The sequence below is a fragment of the Aotus nancymaae genome, unplaced genomic scaffold (assembly GCF_030222135.1).
Source record: "Aotus nancymaae isolate 86718 unplaced genomic scaffold, 86718_ANA_hifiasm-v0.15.2.pri h1tg000025l, whole genome shotgun sequence".
NCBI classification, from domain to species: Eukaryota; Metazoa; Chordata; class Mammalia; order Primates; family Aotidae; genus Aotus; species Aotus nancymaae.
The window spans coordinates 5025916-5044769 of NW_026988438.1; the positions used below are offsets into that span (position 1 = coordinate 5025916).

An 18854-nucleotide genomic window follows, 5' to 3' on the forward strand; every position below is an offset into this window, starting at 1 on the left:
TTTAGTGCAGTCTAAACCAGACATTCTTAACCACCACTAGTCATTTAAGGATAAATTCCACCTTGCATAGGTAATTGTGGTTTTTAATGATTCCTACTGAAACAGTGGTGATCAGAAAGTGTTTATGTACATGAGTTCTTCTGTTTTACTATTAAATATAGCTTGTTTATTCTCAACTTTTACTTGAAAACTGATGAAGAATTAATTCACATATAACTTTTGGTCCACACATTAATTTTGTAAATAATACCACGATCGCTGACTCATTTCTTTGTTCCCTAGTCCAACCCATATTCCCTTTTATGTGGAATAAGGATAGTTCCATTGAGCTTTCCATGATCACTCCTTGCTCTCCATTCTAGTTTATAAAAATCTATCAGTTGAAATTTTGTTGCTAACACTCGAAAGAATTTTGACTTATTCCACCGCATTTGCCCAAGGAAAGCCAAACCCTGGAAGATTACTGCTCTGCACCTAGTGATCTATTCTCTGTTACATTATTCTCATTTTATCTTGACCACAAATATTTTCAGATTACTTGCTTTGGTTACCATTTCTTCAGCATCCTTGAGTCTCCCAGTGTGTATACTCTTCAGATTTGTTTCATTCTATTATTCTTTGCCTTAATTCTCCTAGAGCTCCCGTTTTTCTCCTCTCATGATATTTGTCATAAATGTTTGGTAAAATACTGATTTCCTAATTTACGATATGAAAAACATAGACAAGGTATAATCCAGCACACGTATGTAAGTTAGCACTAAACAGCATCATGATTTGAGTCCAGTAGTTCAATTTTGTTTTTACTGTTAGTGTGATGTAAAACTCATTCCAGTGAAAGCTGTTTGTCCTTCTATTGTGCAGTTCTTGTATTTGCATGCTGACTCTTGTCTGGCTCCTCACATAACCGTAAGTATGTATATGCAGGTGTGTAGATACACCCACTGTGTCACATTCCTCTCTTTCTTCTCAACCCACATTAGTGTAACTTCTGATTGTAACATGGATATGAAATTGTTCTTGCTATCCTTACTAAATCTAATTGTACTCTTTTAGGTGAGTTCCCAAGGAGTAGATCATTACACCAAGATTTAGCTTTGTATGATTTATGAGGGAGGAAGAGCTCTTTAGAAAGAAAAGAATACAACCTTTAATGAAGGGAAGGAGGTAGAAAAAGGAAGAGGCGAGCTCTAAGCAAGAAAATAATCATAGTTTAGCCTTGGCCTGTACCTTCACGACTTTGGAGCAAAAATCCTATCATAGGATTGTTTCTAACTTAAGGCAAGGAGATGGCCTTTTCTCACATAAGTCAGTCATTATCTAGGGCCTCCTGGCACAGCCTATTTGTGAGTAAAGGATAATTTAGTTTTTGGCTTGAACAACAGACATTTATTGTCTTATAGTTCTGGAGGCTGACATCCAACATCAAGGTATCAGCAGGTTTAGTTTCATCTGAGGCCTCTCCTTGGCTTATGGATGGCTACCTTCCTCACATGGCCTTTTTGTGTGTTCATATCTGTGTGTCCAGATTTCTCCTTCTAAAGACACTGAACAGACTGGATTAAGGCTCATCCAAAAGGCTATGCTTTAACTCAATCACCACTTTAAAGACCTTATATCCTAGGCATTGGGAGTTAGGACTTCAATATGTGGGTTTCGGTTGGGGGGACACACAATGAAGGCCTTAACATACCCCCTCTTCCTTGTAGGGTTACATTTGGAAACTCAGTTACAGGAGACCCCAAGCTTACACTCCAGGCATGATAGTTTGTGCAATAACTTTAAAATGTTTCATGTTTCTTCAAGATTAAGGACGTCTCTCTTCTACCTGCTTCACTCAACTGCTTTTATTGTTTATCTGCTGCTGCCATAAGTATAAACCACCCAGCTTTAAATCCTCTGTGCATTACTACAAAAATAAATTTGATTCTTAGGAATGACTGTGAGCTTTCAGAAGTTAGCACTCATAGCAGCTGGTGATGGGTGCTCTGGCAAGGTACCAAAGGATCTGCTTTGAGCTACCACCAGCATCTACTGGAAACTCTTTCCAAGTTTAGTCTTTTGTGAATGCTCTGCAGTGTTTGGCACTGTTTGAGATGCTCACCTCTCATAGCCTCTGACACTCATCCAGTGCACTGCCACTAGGTTCTCCTTCACCTTTTAAGCCACGCTTTGTCAATATTGCTAAGTTCCTAGTCTTCCTTTCATTCTTTAATATGTAAAACTTTCATTTTTGTTCACTTCTCATCTTATTACACCCACACTTTCTAAATTATCTCATCCAGTTCCAGGGCTACAGCTACCACATTTGAATATGTCTGTGTGAGCCCATTATCCCCACATGCATCTAGATCAGAATGCTCACTTCATGTTTTAAATCTCCTCTTGGGTATCCCACGGAGGCCTCAAAGCCAACATAGCAGGAATTGTACTGAAATCATTTCTTGGGAAACTGTTCCTTATGCTCATTGGCTAGCACCGCCATCATTCTTATCGCTCCCAGGGAAAGGATTTATCTCTTTATCTCTAGTATGTAATATGATTTGGACGTAGACTAGATTCTCAACAAATACTTGCTGAGTGAATGAATAACATTCAGTCAACTTCTGAAAATTCCCATCACTTATCACTCTTTTCCCCAAGTCAAGAAAAAAAAATCAGACAGTAACATATATATCAAGTAAAAATTAAAACAAATATATGACAAGAGGCTTAGTTTTTAAAAAATTGATAACTCATAATTAAATTATGTTATTGCAAGCTAATAAAATTGAGTTTAAAGTGTATGTTGATGAGGAAATATTAGTGGATACCAAATTAGCATTATTTAGTTTCTTGAATGGCTATTGAGGCATTTTTTAGTTATTACTAAATTTTGACTAGCTTGTGATTGTTATGTTGTAGTTATATAAAATATCCAATAGATGGTACTGTAAAATGCCTTAGATGTAAAATGTGGAGCTGTAACAGGTAGAGAGTATAAAGGGAACATTTTCAGAATTCTGAGGAGAATTGAGAGGTCTGTGGATATTAAATTGTATTTAAAAATCATATTTTTAAATACAATTTAAGCAATATAGTTTCCATGTAATATATTATAAATATTCAGTCTTCTTTGTGTTCCGAAAATGAAAATTGATGTTTATTACAAAATGGAACATCAAAAATCTTCACATTCTCTTGTTTAGAAGTTGTGGCTTTTTGGTAGGAATTACTCTTAATCTAGCATTTTAGTGAATATTATTCAAATAGAATATTTTCAGCAAGTAACTATAGCTCCATGTCTTTTTTTTTTTTTGAGATGGAGTCTTGCTCTGTTGCCAGACGCCAGGCTGGAGTCCAGTGGTGCAATCTCAGCTCACTGCAATCTCCACCTTCTGGGTTCAAGCAGTTCTCCTGCCTCAGCCTCCCTAGTAGCTGGGACTACAGGCGCACGCCACCATGCCCAGCTAATTTATGTATTTTTTAGTAGAGACGGGGTTTCACCATGTTGGCCAGGATGGTCTCTATCTCTTGACCTCGTGATCCACTCGCCTCGGCCTCCCAAAGTGCTGGGATTACAGGCGTGAGCCACCGCGCCCGGCCAGCTCCATGTCTTTGTTACTGAAATTCTAAAAAGATTTTAAGTTAACAATAAAGCAAAGCTTTGTAAGACAATCTTCATTTCCTTAGCAGGGTGGAACCATTACTTCTTTCACTTTTGGTCTCCACCAAGACTAATTTAGTGTCTGAATAGACTATTATACCAGAATGTGATTACAGCATGCATTCATATATACATATATATCTCATGTAAGTATACATTCACATATATATTTATATAAAGTATGTAAATAAAATACATTTTTTGAATGTTGTAATCACAAGTCTATACATGTATACACACATATGTGTGTATGTATATATATATACACATATATAAATATATAATCTTAGAGTTAAAAATTCCTGTTTTTAACACTATAAGATTATAATAATTTAATAGTTTAAATAATATTTTAAAACTGGTTGGAGTTTGCTCCTAAAGAGCATATAAGACGTATACATTTGTATATAGCCTAGTATCTTAATACTCATGCAGAATTTCCATTACAAATGTCTACCTGTAAAATTGAATACTAATTTTTTATTACCAAAACTATGTTTTATAAAACCTATATCTAAAGCTAAAAATTTCTGAGGAATCTATAGTAACACTGAAAGCTTGAAAATGTGTATGTATCTTGCTTTATTACATGCAGCTCTGAAATTTTTATGTTAACAGTTCATGGCATTATTTTTGACTAATGCTGAGTATTCCTTTGTACAAGGGTTATTTATTTATTTATTGAACAAAGGTTTATTTAATATAACTATATGCCTGGAGAAATAAAGATGAATAGCTCTTAGGTAGAATGTTACTGTTTGAATCAGCAGCTTCTTGTGAGCTGTGTATCATGTGTCCCTCAGCTTCTTTGTGTATTTACTATTTTTTAATATATTTTTTATAATTGGAATGTGTGGTATGATATGTTATTCATTGATTTAAGAAGCTATTCTTAGCTGTATATGAATGTACTGCGTAAAGAAAATATGCTCCTGTAATTACTTGAACTAGCTTAAGTAATTCAGGTTATTTTATTAAAAGACAAAAAAATAATTCTTGTTTTCACAAGTCTGGGCTTTTCTGATTGTTTTTCCTGAGCCATGTTGGGACAGGGACAGATATTTTCAGATTTGTAATGTAAGGTTGTGGGTTAAACAAATAATTGATTAAATAGTTAGAGTTAAATGATTTTTGCTCACCAGATAGATTCTATCTGATGACAAACATCTTTATGGAATAATGAGGCTATTAGATTCCTACCTAATTCTTAAAGATTTTGTAGTTATATCTTGCACTCTTTTCAAAAATGATGACACACAGATGCATGTACTCAGATTTCCTAGTACGCTGGATGTGTACCGCATTGCAGAGCAAAGTTTCTATTTTGGCTAAATGAATTTAAATATAAACGGTGCAGGCAGATCTCAAGTGATAGTCTCTTAATAGATGTCAGATACTCTTTATTGCTACCCTTTTTTATTTCAGTAACATTTTAATTAATTCACACTGATTGAATAAATGTATATTGAGACTTGTTTCCTAATGAGGGCGCATTTAGAGGAAAGGTTCTGCATCATTCTGATATCCTGTGGGTAATTATATTCTAATTATATGGTCGGGGGAAAAGAGTCTATAACTCAGAACTGATATTGTTCGTTGGACCCAATTAATTACATGCATATAATGAAAGTTCATGATAAGGTTGACTGGTAGTCAGTGCAAAAATTTAACTCGATTGAATCTTACCCTAACGTGAGTACAGAATTTGACTTTAACCTGATTAGAAAATACTTTGTCATGAGATCAATGGATATTTAAAGGAGCAAAAGACAAGAACAAATCCCATTATAACCTCTTTGTTTTTTAATTCAAGATCTTTTTCAAGGATGATAAAAAGGAGACCCAAGCTTTAATTCTAAATATTATTATCGATATTCTTTCATTATCTATAGTGATATTTTTATATTCTGGAAAGCAGCAATACACTAATTATACAATGATAAATTTCTAGAACTGGCTCATGTTTTTGCAGGGAGAGAAAATAGGCATAATAGGAAATACTATAGATTAATTTTATGAACATAAAATTCATATGTATCAGTCTATTATATTGAGTTCATTGAAGGGAGCAATTTCTTTTTCAAGCTACCAACCTTCCTCAGACCCCTGTCCCAAACATACACAAACATAATCACGTATACAAGGACACACTCATAAGTAGGTATCCATTAATGAATTATATGTAAATTAAGAGTTCTGAAGAATAATTTGAAAGAATAGTCAATAGGCTGTGCATGTTTCATTTTGAAATGTGTTTTGAAGATGGTTGTTCTAAATATCAGCTCCCATCATTCTCCTCATTTTCAATATTTTCTTTGCTCAATCTTTGGAAAGAACAGTATCTAAAATTGAGGAAAGCAACAGAGAGAGGATTTTGTTCTTTCTTCTAAGAGCTTCCTGTCTCTGTTTTTCTCCACTGCTTTCTCTCTTTGATCTATTCTCTACGCTCCTCCATCATTTCTTGTGTATCTCTAATAGCCCCCAAACAGATGGTTTTATCTTTTAAAATTCTGTTGGTTTCCCTCTACTTATTTGCAACAAAAAATATGTTTAGCTAAAGAAAGTGTAACTCATCATTTCTTGCTGAGTTCTTAAGCAGGCAGTGAAAACTAAGGGAATCATTTTGGTTCTGATGTTAATAAAACAGTTAACCGTTTATTGAGAACTTAAATATGTCAGACATTATCCTTTTAATCCTACAGGTAGGTGTAATTATGATGCCCAGTGAACATTTGAGGAATGTGAAGTTTAGGGAGATTAAGAAAATTACCTAAAACCACGCAATTTGTAAGTGGCAGGAGCGATAGTTGCTTTTCTCAATATCCCATGTTCTAAGGCTGTTTTTAATGTTCATGCTGCAGTCCCCAACAATTAATAATGCATGAAATACATTTAAGGAACCTAGACCACCCTATCAGAAAAGAAATGGAAAGAAAAACAATACTTAGAGAAAGCAGAGAAAAATAGATGTGAGGAGCAAAAAGAGTAGAATGTACCAGAGAATGAGGTCAAAAGAATGAATAGTCATTGTAAAATTATTTTACAAGTGTGTAAATATTCAAATATTCTTGCTGTGGATCACGACTTAAAGAACACCTCTTTAATGATATCTACTTCTAATGATTTTATGAAACCTAGCTAAACAGAGAGGGTGTTACTCATTTCTAATGGTGTCTTTTGCTATCTAATCAAGTAGGCAAGCCAATAATGTTAAAATTTGGCTTAGCTGTTCTTACTGATTGCTTTTATATTTAGAAATCCATGTTTGAGATGATTTGGATATCTCTATAAAGATAAATATTTAACATTTTAATTGAACACATTTGATATCTTTTAGGTTTTTGAACATCCATTGCACTAGGTACCCATTGCACTTGTTTCACCTTTCCTGAAATTTCAGTTGCATTTCCTTTCCAGACACACATCTAGACACACATTTAGGGAGAGAGGGTGGACGGAGCCTCACACTCCCTTCTTGTCAGTAGCCTCTGGACCACTCTAAAATAGACATAAACAGTCATTTATTAGAGTAAGAATAGAATATTTTGTGAGCCATTACGGTTGAAGGGTAGTGAAATAACCACAGTTAAAAATATATATTACCATTAAATTTCTGTTAATGCAAGCCTTAAAATTTGAGTCAGGTGAAAAGTAGTTAGTCCAAGGACCCAGGATAAAATTACAGTATGCGTAGCTTTTAAAATATTTTGTTTTTATATTACATCTTAATTAGACATGTCAGAGTTTTTGTGGAAAAGAAAAATAATTTATGATTCTTTTGATTGTCTTACTTGTATTATGACTGAAATAATCTTTTATTAAAGATTTTAATAAAGATAAATATTTTAGACATTAATATTAAAGTTATTTTTACTTCACTTTCTGTTTAAAATTTGCATTGCATTCATGTGCATGAGTGTACACAATTAAGGACCTCAAGAATTATGAAGTTTAAACAAATTATATGAAACCGAAATATGAAAATAAAATTCATGGAAGTCAAATATATATGTAATTTCTATATCTTAGAGATCCTCCCAATGTATTTTATCTTGTGTGAGAGAACAACTTTAGCTGTCCAATTAAGACAAAGTGTCATTTTATGAAGACGGTTTTTCTTTACCTTGCCCTAGTCTTTTCTCTGTCTCTTGCTTCTTTTCTGATGCCAGAGATACTCAATTGTATATGAAGGGGGAAAAAAAAACTCTCTTTAAAATAGTTTTATTTGGAACACTTAAGCTAACTACTGCACTGGAAGTTATTGTGTTAAATTAATTCATATTATTATTCAAGCCAGTTTTTCAGGCAAAACGTGTGTGTGTGTGTGTGTATCACTTTGTAGATACAGTGATTTCTAAATATTTTTCATTCTTCATCAATATTTTAAAATAATTTTATTTCTAAACCACTTAGAAAATGGAGGCATAACTAAAAATAGTCATTTAAAAAAAATCTCTTCTTGCTACTACTGTTATTTGAACAAATAGAGCCTGTGTTAGGGAAGCAATATTCTGTCACTAACTTTATTTTCCTGGGTTAGGCATCTAAGCTCTCTGATTTCACCTTCCCAATCTGAAAGAGATAAAGTATCTTGGTTTAGTGGGCGTATTAAATGAGGCAAAATAGCAAACATGAAATATATATATATGTAAAAAAATATAAAATATATGTGTATTAATATAAGTGTTCTTATATAGGTAGAAGGTATCATTTAAAAATTTTTCCTTTGGTCTTGAAATAACTAATGACTCTTTTAATATAAGTTCTGTGCTCTCATTATATCTTAACTAAGTCAAACCTCCAATAATCTCCACCAAAGATTTTTCTTTGTCCTATGACAATTTGGATTAAATTGTCAATTTAAAATGATTACACATTAGAAAATATGAAGACAAGAGATATCCTAATACTTAAGAATAATAGAATTTTTAAAAATTCTTTGATATTAAATTGAACTTAATAAGTGCCCTGAAGGTAAATGCATCTTTTAAACTAATTATCTGTACTGTGTATTCTATTTAATATTAAAAAGATACTGATTAAATAAAATGAATCACATTTCTCTGTAGTCACACCTCACATTGGATTAAATAAAAATATACAGTTTCTGTATTAATTCTGATTAAAAATATATTACATTTAGAATCATGCACTCGTGATAATTTTCAAAAAACTAAAACATTTTCTTTGCTCATCTTTGATATTTAAAAATTAAGTACAGGAGAGTAAAAAGAAGTAATATGATAGCTAAATTTATTTCCTAATAAGCTCCTACTTTTTAAATATCTAAGTACCATGGTTTGCTAATTGTAACAGAAATAAACTACTGAAGAAGATGTAAATTTAAAATATAACTCTGTCTATACATTTTGGTTGTAAGTGAGCTTAGATATATGTTGGTTTTGTCACTCTTGTTCTTGGAGTAAATTTTTAGTGTTTCTCTCAGAAGGCTGAGTGTTGCATAATAATATTCTCAGGGCTGGTGGCTTTCTCTCTTACATATTTAAAACTTCTAGCTCCAGCTGGATCATCAGTGTTGGTTAATCTGCTACTGCTTTTTTGTTTGTTTGTTTGTTTTTTAGAGAAGAAGCCACAAACCTCTGTTTCATTACCTTTTTCATTGCACCACCTCTGTGCCAACCTCACTTGCTCTCTATCAGTAGATATCTCATATCTCTACTGCTCCAAGAAAGAGGAAGACTTCACGCATGTTATCCATAAATTACAAATTAATAGCAAAATGGTAGCTAGGTTTCAATTTCATACCACAATGTCTTGTCTTTTTCTTTTTTTGATAATTTCAAATGGGGTGTTTATTATCCAGCATGGCATAGTCTTTGCCTTTGCAACATCAGATCTGTTTTACCCATGTGTATTATCTTCTTGGCCCCTGTGGGTTTCTGCATTTGAGATCCAAAAGAAACACATTCGGAAAAGTGCAATGCCTATCAATAACTGAAATATTGCTTTCTCAAAAAGCCCTTGTTTTTCATTTATCTTTGATAGTTCCCTCTCTGTCTCTCTCTGTTCCTCTGTCCCAGCAACCTAGAAACTTACCTCTATTTCCATTTTAAAAGAGAGTTCTGTCTCCATGAAAATAGTACTCCTTTATTTCTCTCCCACCCACTTCCATGACTTCTCCCCCAAACTTCTAGCAATTTCATAGTTGCCACTGAGATAATGTTCATATTTTTATTTCATTTTAGAAACATTTTTGCACACTTTTAGGCATTAAAGAATATAAGAAGGGGTAGAAAGAACTTTTTTCTCTCAAACTTTATTACAAAATGTTCACAAACAATATAACAAATCCAGTGTATTTCCTCCATATATTCAATAATTGCTATTATGTTGCCATAATTTCTTTATATATACTTCTCTATGGACAATTTTCTACTTAATGACATGATTATACTCTCAACTAAGAAAATTGACAATGATTCTGTAATATCAGTCATTATCTTGTCCATATTCAAATGTCTGCAGTTATCCCCAAAATGCTTTCTGTTGCCTTTATTTATTTACTTTTTTGGGGTGGTGAAAGTGGAAGTGGACCCGGAGCTATCTGAAGCTCTTGCGTTGCATTTGATTGTTATTCTGAACCATTAAGACAGCCATAATCTTTTCACTTGGCTGTCCAATGCCTGCTGTCTGCAAATGCATGCATTGTAAGCATACATTCTTCTAAGGTAAAAGGCATCTCTGACTCATGCTCTGGACGCTGCTTGAAGTCTCTTATTTTGGTTGCTTGAGAGTCTCTGAGAGTTTCCTGGGTCCATGGCATAGAATAGGATAAGGATCCATAGGATAACATTCTTGATCTGAATTTGAGGAAGAGCAAACTTGTACGTATTATGACAAAGATGGAAGAACTATGTTCATGCCTTGCAATGTTTATTCAGACCTTAAGTTTCAACCTGAAGCTAAGAAAGAAAGAAAGATAATAAGGTTAGCAAATATCTTCGAATTAACCAAGAGAGAAACTAGCACAAACATTCACTGTCCCTCGTGTTCTGTAGACTAATAATTTGGACTCAGAAGTCAAGAATGTTACTGAAATCAGAAAGCTTTCAGTAAAGGCTCTACCAAACCTATGGTCAATTTATCTTCAAAACAATAGCGGTTACTTCCATTAGATTCTCCTGTGGAATGGGATCGCTGACCAGAGCTCATACTCTTCTACCTCGTGACCTCTTCTGACTGGAAATTTGCACCTACAGGACTTTCTGCTTATATTGTGGATATATCTTCCAGATAGAGCTGTATTCCTGAACACCTTAATTTTCTGTGAGGCTGTGCTAGGCCTCTTCTTTTCCTTCTGTGTCACTTCTGAGTGCATTGGATTTAGTCCAGGTCTATTCTGCACAGCTGTGAGGGCGTCAGGTTTTACCTGTCTCGGATCCAGCTATTGTTGTTGTTGTGGTTGTTCTTCTGGCTGCCTTCCTAAAGTTCTGCTGGGTAAGGGAGTAGAATAATATCTGAACGCTTGGATTTTTCATACCCATCTTGGTGATCTGCCATTGGCCAGACCCTCCCTCATATAACTTGTATCTGGAGAGGAAAAGGGAATATACTGACTACCTCTTTCTTTGCAGGGACACACAAATATCTAAGAACTCCTGGCTTCCCATCCAACGCTTCTTCTCCCATTCTAGCATGGGAAAACTTTATCTAGTACTGTGTGTGTGACTTGTCAACTATTTATCCAAATTTGTATTTTATGTTCTTATTTCCATAGAATGCAGGCTTTTGGAATTCAGTGACCTTTTATCTGTTTTTAACCACAAAACTAAACAAAACAAAACCTTTCCAATGTGAGCTACGAAGTGGGAGGTGGTGGTAGATAATGGAAAATACAATTGTGAAGACTAAAGTCAATGTATTTAATCCTATCTTTAAAAATCACTCTCAAGTAAAATCTTGCTACTTATTTAATTATACTTTTTATTCTTTTACTAATATTAATGGAATATGTTTTCTTATTTCCAGAGTATCACGAAATAAAATGAACAACATAAGCTATGTCTACGTTCAAAAGACACAGTATTTTTAGGAAGGAATGAGAGTTGGACTTCAAAATGAAAAGTGGGATGGGCAAAGGGCAAGTTAAATTAATGGAAATTGTTAATAAAAGAGAATGGAACTTGGAGATACAGCTGGCCAAAGAGGTTGATCAGCATGCCTTGGGGAGATGAAGTTGTGTTTCGGATAAATAATTTCGCAACCTAACCCACTCTGTGTTCAAAGTTTTTTCTTCTTCAATGAAAATATATTTATTTTTTTAATTCAAGGAAGCAGTAAAACTATACCAAGGAAAAGTATTTTTAATTTACTAATTTATTTCACAGCCATATAATGATATGCGAAACTTCATTGATACTTTGTTATGAGTTTGACTCTTTTTCAGCTTTAATATGAACTTCTCTTTTTCAGCAGACTCTGCCCACTTCAGGAGTTTCAGTTCCTGAGGTGCGTAAGCAAAAACAGGTTTTCACACTTAAAATTATAGGTCATTATACATCTTGCATTGCTGTAAAGAACATTTTGTGCTGGCTCAGTGACATTTGAATACCAGCATTTTATATTTTATTTTTTTCATATTCCACTAATTAGAAGTGAGCATTTTCATGTTTTCAGTGATGGGATAGACTTGAAGAATTTTCAATCTATAGGAAAATAAGTAGTTATGTGACCTAAAGTTCACAGAGAAAAATAAAGGTTACTTTGCAAAGAGTTTTTACTAGCATAGGAAAATAGTGTTTTTCCATTTTTTTCACATTAAAATGTAGATACGTTGCAGGAAATCCAAAACAATTTATTCTTTGAGTCATCGAAATGTAAGTTTCAATGGCAGTACCTTGAGAGACTCTTGCTCACTTTAAAGTGCTCATCACTTTTAAAAGAATACAACTACATTAATCACCTGTCCCATGCCATTGTATAGAAAGACATCAGAATAAAATATAGTCACAGAATAAATGGCTTTTATCTTGAAAATAAAAGGAAGCATTGCCACAACAATTATTTTCAGTGACATTTTTGCTTTACCTTTGCGCTGATGAAGCAAAGCCTCCACATTGTTCTGTGACAATATACTATTCAATTGCTATTATCTCTATAGGAAATGCCCAAATCACATTGGTTTCCTTAAAATTGTAATTTAAATCTGCTTGTTTTAGAAAGTATTACTTATAATATATGAATGCTGCATAAGATTATGAATTTATTTAGAGGTTAACTTGATTGTATGAAAGTGTAATAACTGCTATTTTCTCCCACCAAAAATGGCTTTTAATCAGTGTAGACCCCTTTGTTAAATTAAAAAGTTCTCATTTTTAGCCAAAGACATGCTTTAAAATACTTGGAGATACACTTAAATATAATGTTTCTAATCTTAGAAGATGTTAAACTGATTTTATATTCTTTAAGTGAGTTGATGCCATTATTATGATAATTATTGTTATAAAATATAGATGATAATTATATATTCAAGTGACAAGTATAGGACAGTTTACTATTGCATTGGGTGATTTCAGTTGAGACCATTAACTTTGCATCTTCAGGTTCTTTAGTTTGTCTCTGCCTTTATCATCAGCCCAATCAGATGAATATAGGACCCTTGATTTGAGATGTAAAGTTTTCTCTTTAGATCTGTTAATCTCCAAAATGTCCCCCTGTGTTCAATTATATAACTCATATCATGTGGTTTTAGTAAATAGATCTAAATTTTTTAATACATTTTTTCAATTTTTAGGAAAAATGTCTTTATTTTGATAGGAAGTGTTTAAAAGTCTTCCTATACTTATTTTTTTCTGGCACAATATATTGGTTTACATTAACTTAAACTTTACAGTATCCCTCAAAGTCATTATAGAAGATTTTTCAACTTTGTTGTTCCCAAAATTTCCTTAAGCCCATGCATGGATATATGCATGGCTGAGTGTGTGAATACACATATATACACACAGAGAGACACGAAACCTTATGTTCTACCATCAGGAGCAGTTGCTCTTCGGTTAACGGAAAATGTGGTTAAAGTATATGTGGGAGAACATATAGAAAGATATATACATACATCAAATGTTTAACTTAAAATATGTAAATTCATATTCATTGGCTATATTTTTGAGGATTAGGGGCTTTTCTATGAGGACAGATCTAATTGGACATGGCGTCTTGCCTTTCTTGCATATATCACAAGCTTATCACCTATAATAGCTTCAATTCTTTTAAAGTCTAACAAAATCTCAAGAACATCTGTGAAGCAATTTGAGTGTAAAAATACTCACTATTTTTATTATTAATACCCAAAGCTTTCACAGCTGTTTTCTCTAAACTTAATTTGACCACTCCTCATACACACCACACAACACACACACACACACACACACACACACAGCTTGTGTTATTTTGTCTTTCTAAAGTTTGCAAGTTATTTTTTATAGAGACAACTTTCATTTTGTATTCAAAATTCAATGATTCCAGTAATAATTACATTACACAGTTAACAATTACAAGGTAAGTTTTACTTGGAGCTGGCATAAAAAGAGTGGGGACTAAGAAGTCACGACGTTGAACATTTAACTTAGCTGGTAGAAGAAGGCAATGAGTGTGAGCGTACAAGAGAGTTTCCTCCTGGTGGTTACCTTCAGTTTACTGTGAGGACAGTCAGAATGGTTAACAAAGGGAACGGAGAGTGAGGAAGTTTGAGATTGGTTACAAAGTCTGTTTTTTTTCTTGAGACAGAGTCTTGCCCTGTCACCCAGGCTGGAGTGCAGTGGCACAATCTCGGCTCACTGCACCCTACGCCTCCCAGGCCCAAGCAACTCTCCTGCCTCAGCCTCCCGAGTAGCTGGGATTACAGGCGCACACTCACACATACCTAAGTTGTTGTATTTTTAGTAGAGATGGGTTTTCACCATGTTGGCCAGACTGGTCTCAAACTCCTGACCTCGTGATCTGCCCACCTCGGCCTCCCAAAGTGCTGATATTACAAGCATGAGCCACCATACCTGGCCCAAAGTCTGCTTTTATATATAAATTATATGCATATGTATATGTGTATGTATACTGTATATATATGTATATATAATATACACACACACACACACACACACACACACATTGTTTTATAATGGTGCTGCCATATGCTAGCACATAGCCAAAATTGAATTATTTTCGCATAGACCCTCTCTTTCCTACATTTCATTCCCTCCAATAAGGATTTTCTTAACAGAAGTCTTGTAAGTGGTTTATACCCAGGATAAAATTATCCTAGGAGCAAATACGAACTTCATGTCTCATGTATGAAAACCGGGACTTGTGGATCAAGTCACAAGGTGCACGTTCAAGTTTAGGAAGCGACTAACACCCCAGGCACTTTCAGACCAGTTGTCATTTTGTCTGCTTTGTTGCCTCCTGTTTCCCCCAAAGACACCATCCAGACCACCACAGAAATTATCCTCAGCTGTGGTGACTTAGTGGGCAAATAAAGTACAGGATGTTAAATAAAGCGCTTCTTTACGACACTTGCTTTTTACTACTGTGACCAAGCAGCATACCTGTGACTAACTTAATAAGAGAATATGTCAAAATTCTTTATCTATACTTTAAAATCATTACCGTTTACTGAGTGCCTGTTTTATCTTAGTACTTTTATCTAAATTTTCTTCCTTTTTTTAATATGAATTTTCCAATTTATAGTTAAAATTAGTGGTAACATAACAATAGTAAATGATTTGCCCAATCTTAACTGGAAATAAAAGACAAAGGTGTGATTTGGCTTCTAAGCTCATACTTTTGCCTTTACCCAAAGTTGTTTTTGCTTTTTAAAAATTACTCACTTAACTAAGTTTAAAAGAAATAAAAATCTTCAGACCTTATATCATTTATTATATGTGTTTAAAACTTAAAAAAAAAATCAAGACTGTTTTTCTAGCCAGTAAATAGTTTTACTGCAAATTCCACAGATTACTAGTAGATTCAGAGCCTTTGCCATTTTTGAAATGAGTTTGTTTCCTTCCGCCAGTAAAACGTTCAAATTCCACGTTAAGTCCATCCTGATTAAAGGTGCAGCTTCGCAGTTAGTAAGTTGGTGTCTCAGACTGCATTTTTGTAAGCCCCACTGGGGGCTGTGGTCCCATTTCTGCATCAGTGAGATCTTAAATGCTGTGAATCTCCATGTGATACCTTGGGTTAAAACTCTACAGTCTCTGGAAAATTCATGTGGCCTAGCTCCAGTGGCAGAAAGGCGTAAGTTGTGCAGTAGTAGTGGGAAAGTGAGCTCTCGGATTCGAGTGAAGCTGTTGGCAGCAAAGCACTTGCCTTTGTAGCTTTGTACCAGTGGAGGTGCTTTGCTGCCACCAGCTTCTCATGCTGAGATTGGACAAAAAGAAGAAAACCCTGTTCTTGAGGTAATCATCACTTGCTGCTTGCAGTTTGCCAGTGATCAATAACAGCAGGCTTAAGTATTGTGGTAAACAAGCCTTTTGTGAAAGCAGTTTTCACCAATGTACAAATACTTACCTCTGAGAATCAGCATGACGTAGACAAAGATTTTTTTTTTTAGAGCACATATTTAAAGTGAGGTCTTTTTATTTTATTTATTTCATCTTTCTATTTACTGTGAATGGTCTTTTTGGCTTTTCTTCTCTGTCTATTATGATGATTATCCTTTAGGAATTCTAATACAATATATTCCCCAGTTAAGATCTGTTGTGCTACTTGTGGAGTCTCTGGATCACAAAACACTGAATTTTACATTTAAAATGCCCACATAGCAAACACAAATGCTTGATATTTGAAAATGCTCAAATATCAATAACCATATATTATATTTTGTAGTTATATGTTCTATATTCTTTCATGACTTTTAAGTCAGAGTAGCTCTTTTCAATGTTTGAATAATTTCTATTGATTAAAGCAACAATTTTCTAACTCTTTGTATATCTAAGATAATTTATCTGCCAGAAGGAAATTTGCCTTAATTATAACAATGTAATTTATTTTGTGATTTAGAGCCCAAAACTTAAAGAAAGAAACTGAAGGTTAAATGGCAAACACTGTCCCCTATTATCAGAGAGTAATTTTTTCTTAATGATTGTGCAAACTAAGATTGGTGAGCTCTTTCTGAAACTTTTCAGTAATTTCAACATTGGTTTGAATTACTATTACTATCATAATAGAGCTCTGCCAGTCTGGGTCAATTTACCTCCCCAAACAGCTAGTGAAACCTGGAGGACAGCAAATTTTTCAAGGATGCAGTTGCTTTCCCTTCCTGTCCCTCATATTAAAAGGAAAGACAATTTTCTCATTGGATATAGAAAAATGTATTCAGCTACGCTCCTATTAATTAACTTGTGCTGCTTAAATAAAATATAATGAGTAACTCAGAATGACTTCTATGTAAATGGAAAATAAAGTAAAACAAATAAGTATAATATTTATTTATTTATTTTTTGAGACAGAGTCTCGCTGTGTCACCCAGGCTGGAGTGCTGTGGCATGATCTTGTCTCACTGCAACCTTCACCCCCCCAGACTCAAGTGATCCTCCCACTTCAGCCTCCAGAGTAGCTGGGACCGTAGGCATCTTACTACCACACTCGACTATTTTTAAAATATTTTTAGTAGAGAAAAGGTCTCACCATGTTGCCCAGGTTGATCTTGAACTCCTTAGCTCAAGCGATCCCCCTGCTTCAGCCTCCTGAAGTTCTGGGATTACAGGCATGAGCCACCACACTCAGCCTGTTTTTATTATTTCTGATTGCTTACTCTAAAGCAATTGTTTAGTCTCCTGCCCAGCTTACTTAGGGGGGTTACTGCTTGGAGGGACATGAAGCCATTTAATTAACTGCTATCTCTGCCAGTTGGAGGTTCTTAGCACAGAAGAATTTCCTTAGCTGTACAAGTGGCCAAGAGTAAAATATACTTGCATGTCTTAAATTTCCATTAACACATAAATATATAATCAGTTGCAAATTCCCAGTTCCATTGTAACTAACCAATTTTTTTTTTTTTTTTTTTTTGAGATGGAGTCTCTGTCGCCCAGGCTAGAGTGCAATGGCGCTGTCTGGGCTCACTGCAACCTCCACCTACCAGGTTCAAGTGATTCTCCTACCTCAGCTTCCTCAGTAGCTGGGATTACAGGCACATGACACCATGCCTGGCTAATTTTTGTATTTTTAGTAGAGACAGGGTTTCCCCATGTTAGTCAGACCGGTCTCGAACTCCTGATCACGAGATCCGCCCGCCTTGGCCTCCCAAAGTACTGGGATTAAAGGCATGAGCCACCGCACCCGGCTGTAACTACCCAAATTAAATTTTATTTAATTCTTCTAATGTAAGCATTTAATAATTTAAGTGCTAAATAACAATTGTTGGGTAATTTGGAAGAATAACTCTATTAAGGTATATCACATTGCATATTTTTACAAAATATTGATTCCGTTTTATATATGTGGATGCAAGAACCCTGGAGTGAATTATTTCCACACTTGTCAACAGCATTACGTTTGTGAACAGCTAACACAAGCTATGCGTTTTCAAATATAAACATAGAACTTTTTAAATTTAAATATTTGCCTAATGTAACTACTGAAATTTTTTTCATATACACACAGATTTGGAAATATAAAAACACTTTGTATAATGGCAATGTTGATGAGCTCTCAAATAGGCAACCACAACTATTTTACATCATTCATAGTAATTTTTATATTGAATACATGCTTCAATGTAGACACAATATTAAGGACTATACATTTTCTATTAAACCTAAACAACTCTGAGGAACAGGTATCACTATCTACATTTTGCAAAAGCATAAACCCTCTAGGTTACATGATCCTAAAGTAGAAGAGATGAAATTCATCTCAAGAGTTCTGATTCCAAACGTTACCTAATAATTCACTCCTCTTATACATTATGCCATTTAATTATCTATGAACAAAATTATAATTTGCAAACTTAAAAAGAACTTTCTTTTGAAAATCAATATTTTGCCAGAAATTATGCTTGTATGAAAGCACATCATTTTCAAAAGAACTTGAATTTCAGGAATCCTATTATACCATCCATTTTCAGCAACACACAAAATATATTCAGTGTTTTTGCACCATGGAATTGCAAGGTAAATGGACTATACTGATTAGCATTTATTTTAGTCAGAGACGATTTCTGATTTCTCTAGCCCTTATATATTTAAAAATAGTT

At 34.2% G+C, this 18854-nt stretch overlaps 1 protein-coding gene across 11 annotated transcripts in view; it reads left to right on the forward strand.

Moving 5' to 3' along the window:
- DGKB (diacylglycerol kinase beta) overlaps positions 1-18854 on the forward strand; it is an 812604-nt gene that overhangs the window by 329091 nt on the left and 464659 nt on the right. For 7 of the 11 annotated variants that reach the window (XM_064380347.1, XM_064380346.1, XM_064380345.1 and 4 more), the window contains one exon: positions 12077-12112. The exons of 2 other annotated variants lie outside the window; for them this stretch is intronic. In XM_064380347.1, the coding sequence (XP_064236417.1) occupies positions 12077-12112 (36 nt within the window). The remainder of the gene's footprint in view (positions 1-12076; positions 12113-18854) is intronic. 2 more of the 11 variants (XM_064380340.1, XM_064380342.1) reach the window with 1 other exon arrangement.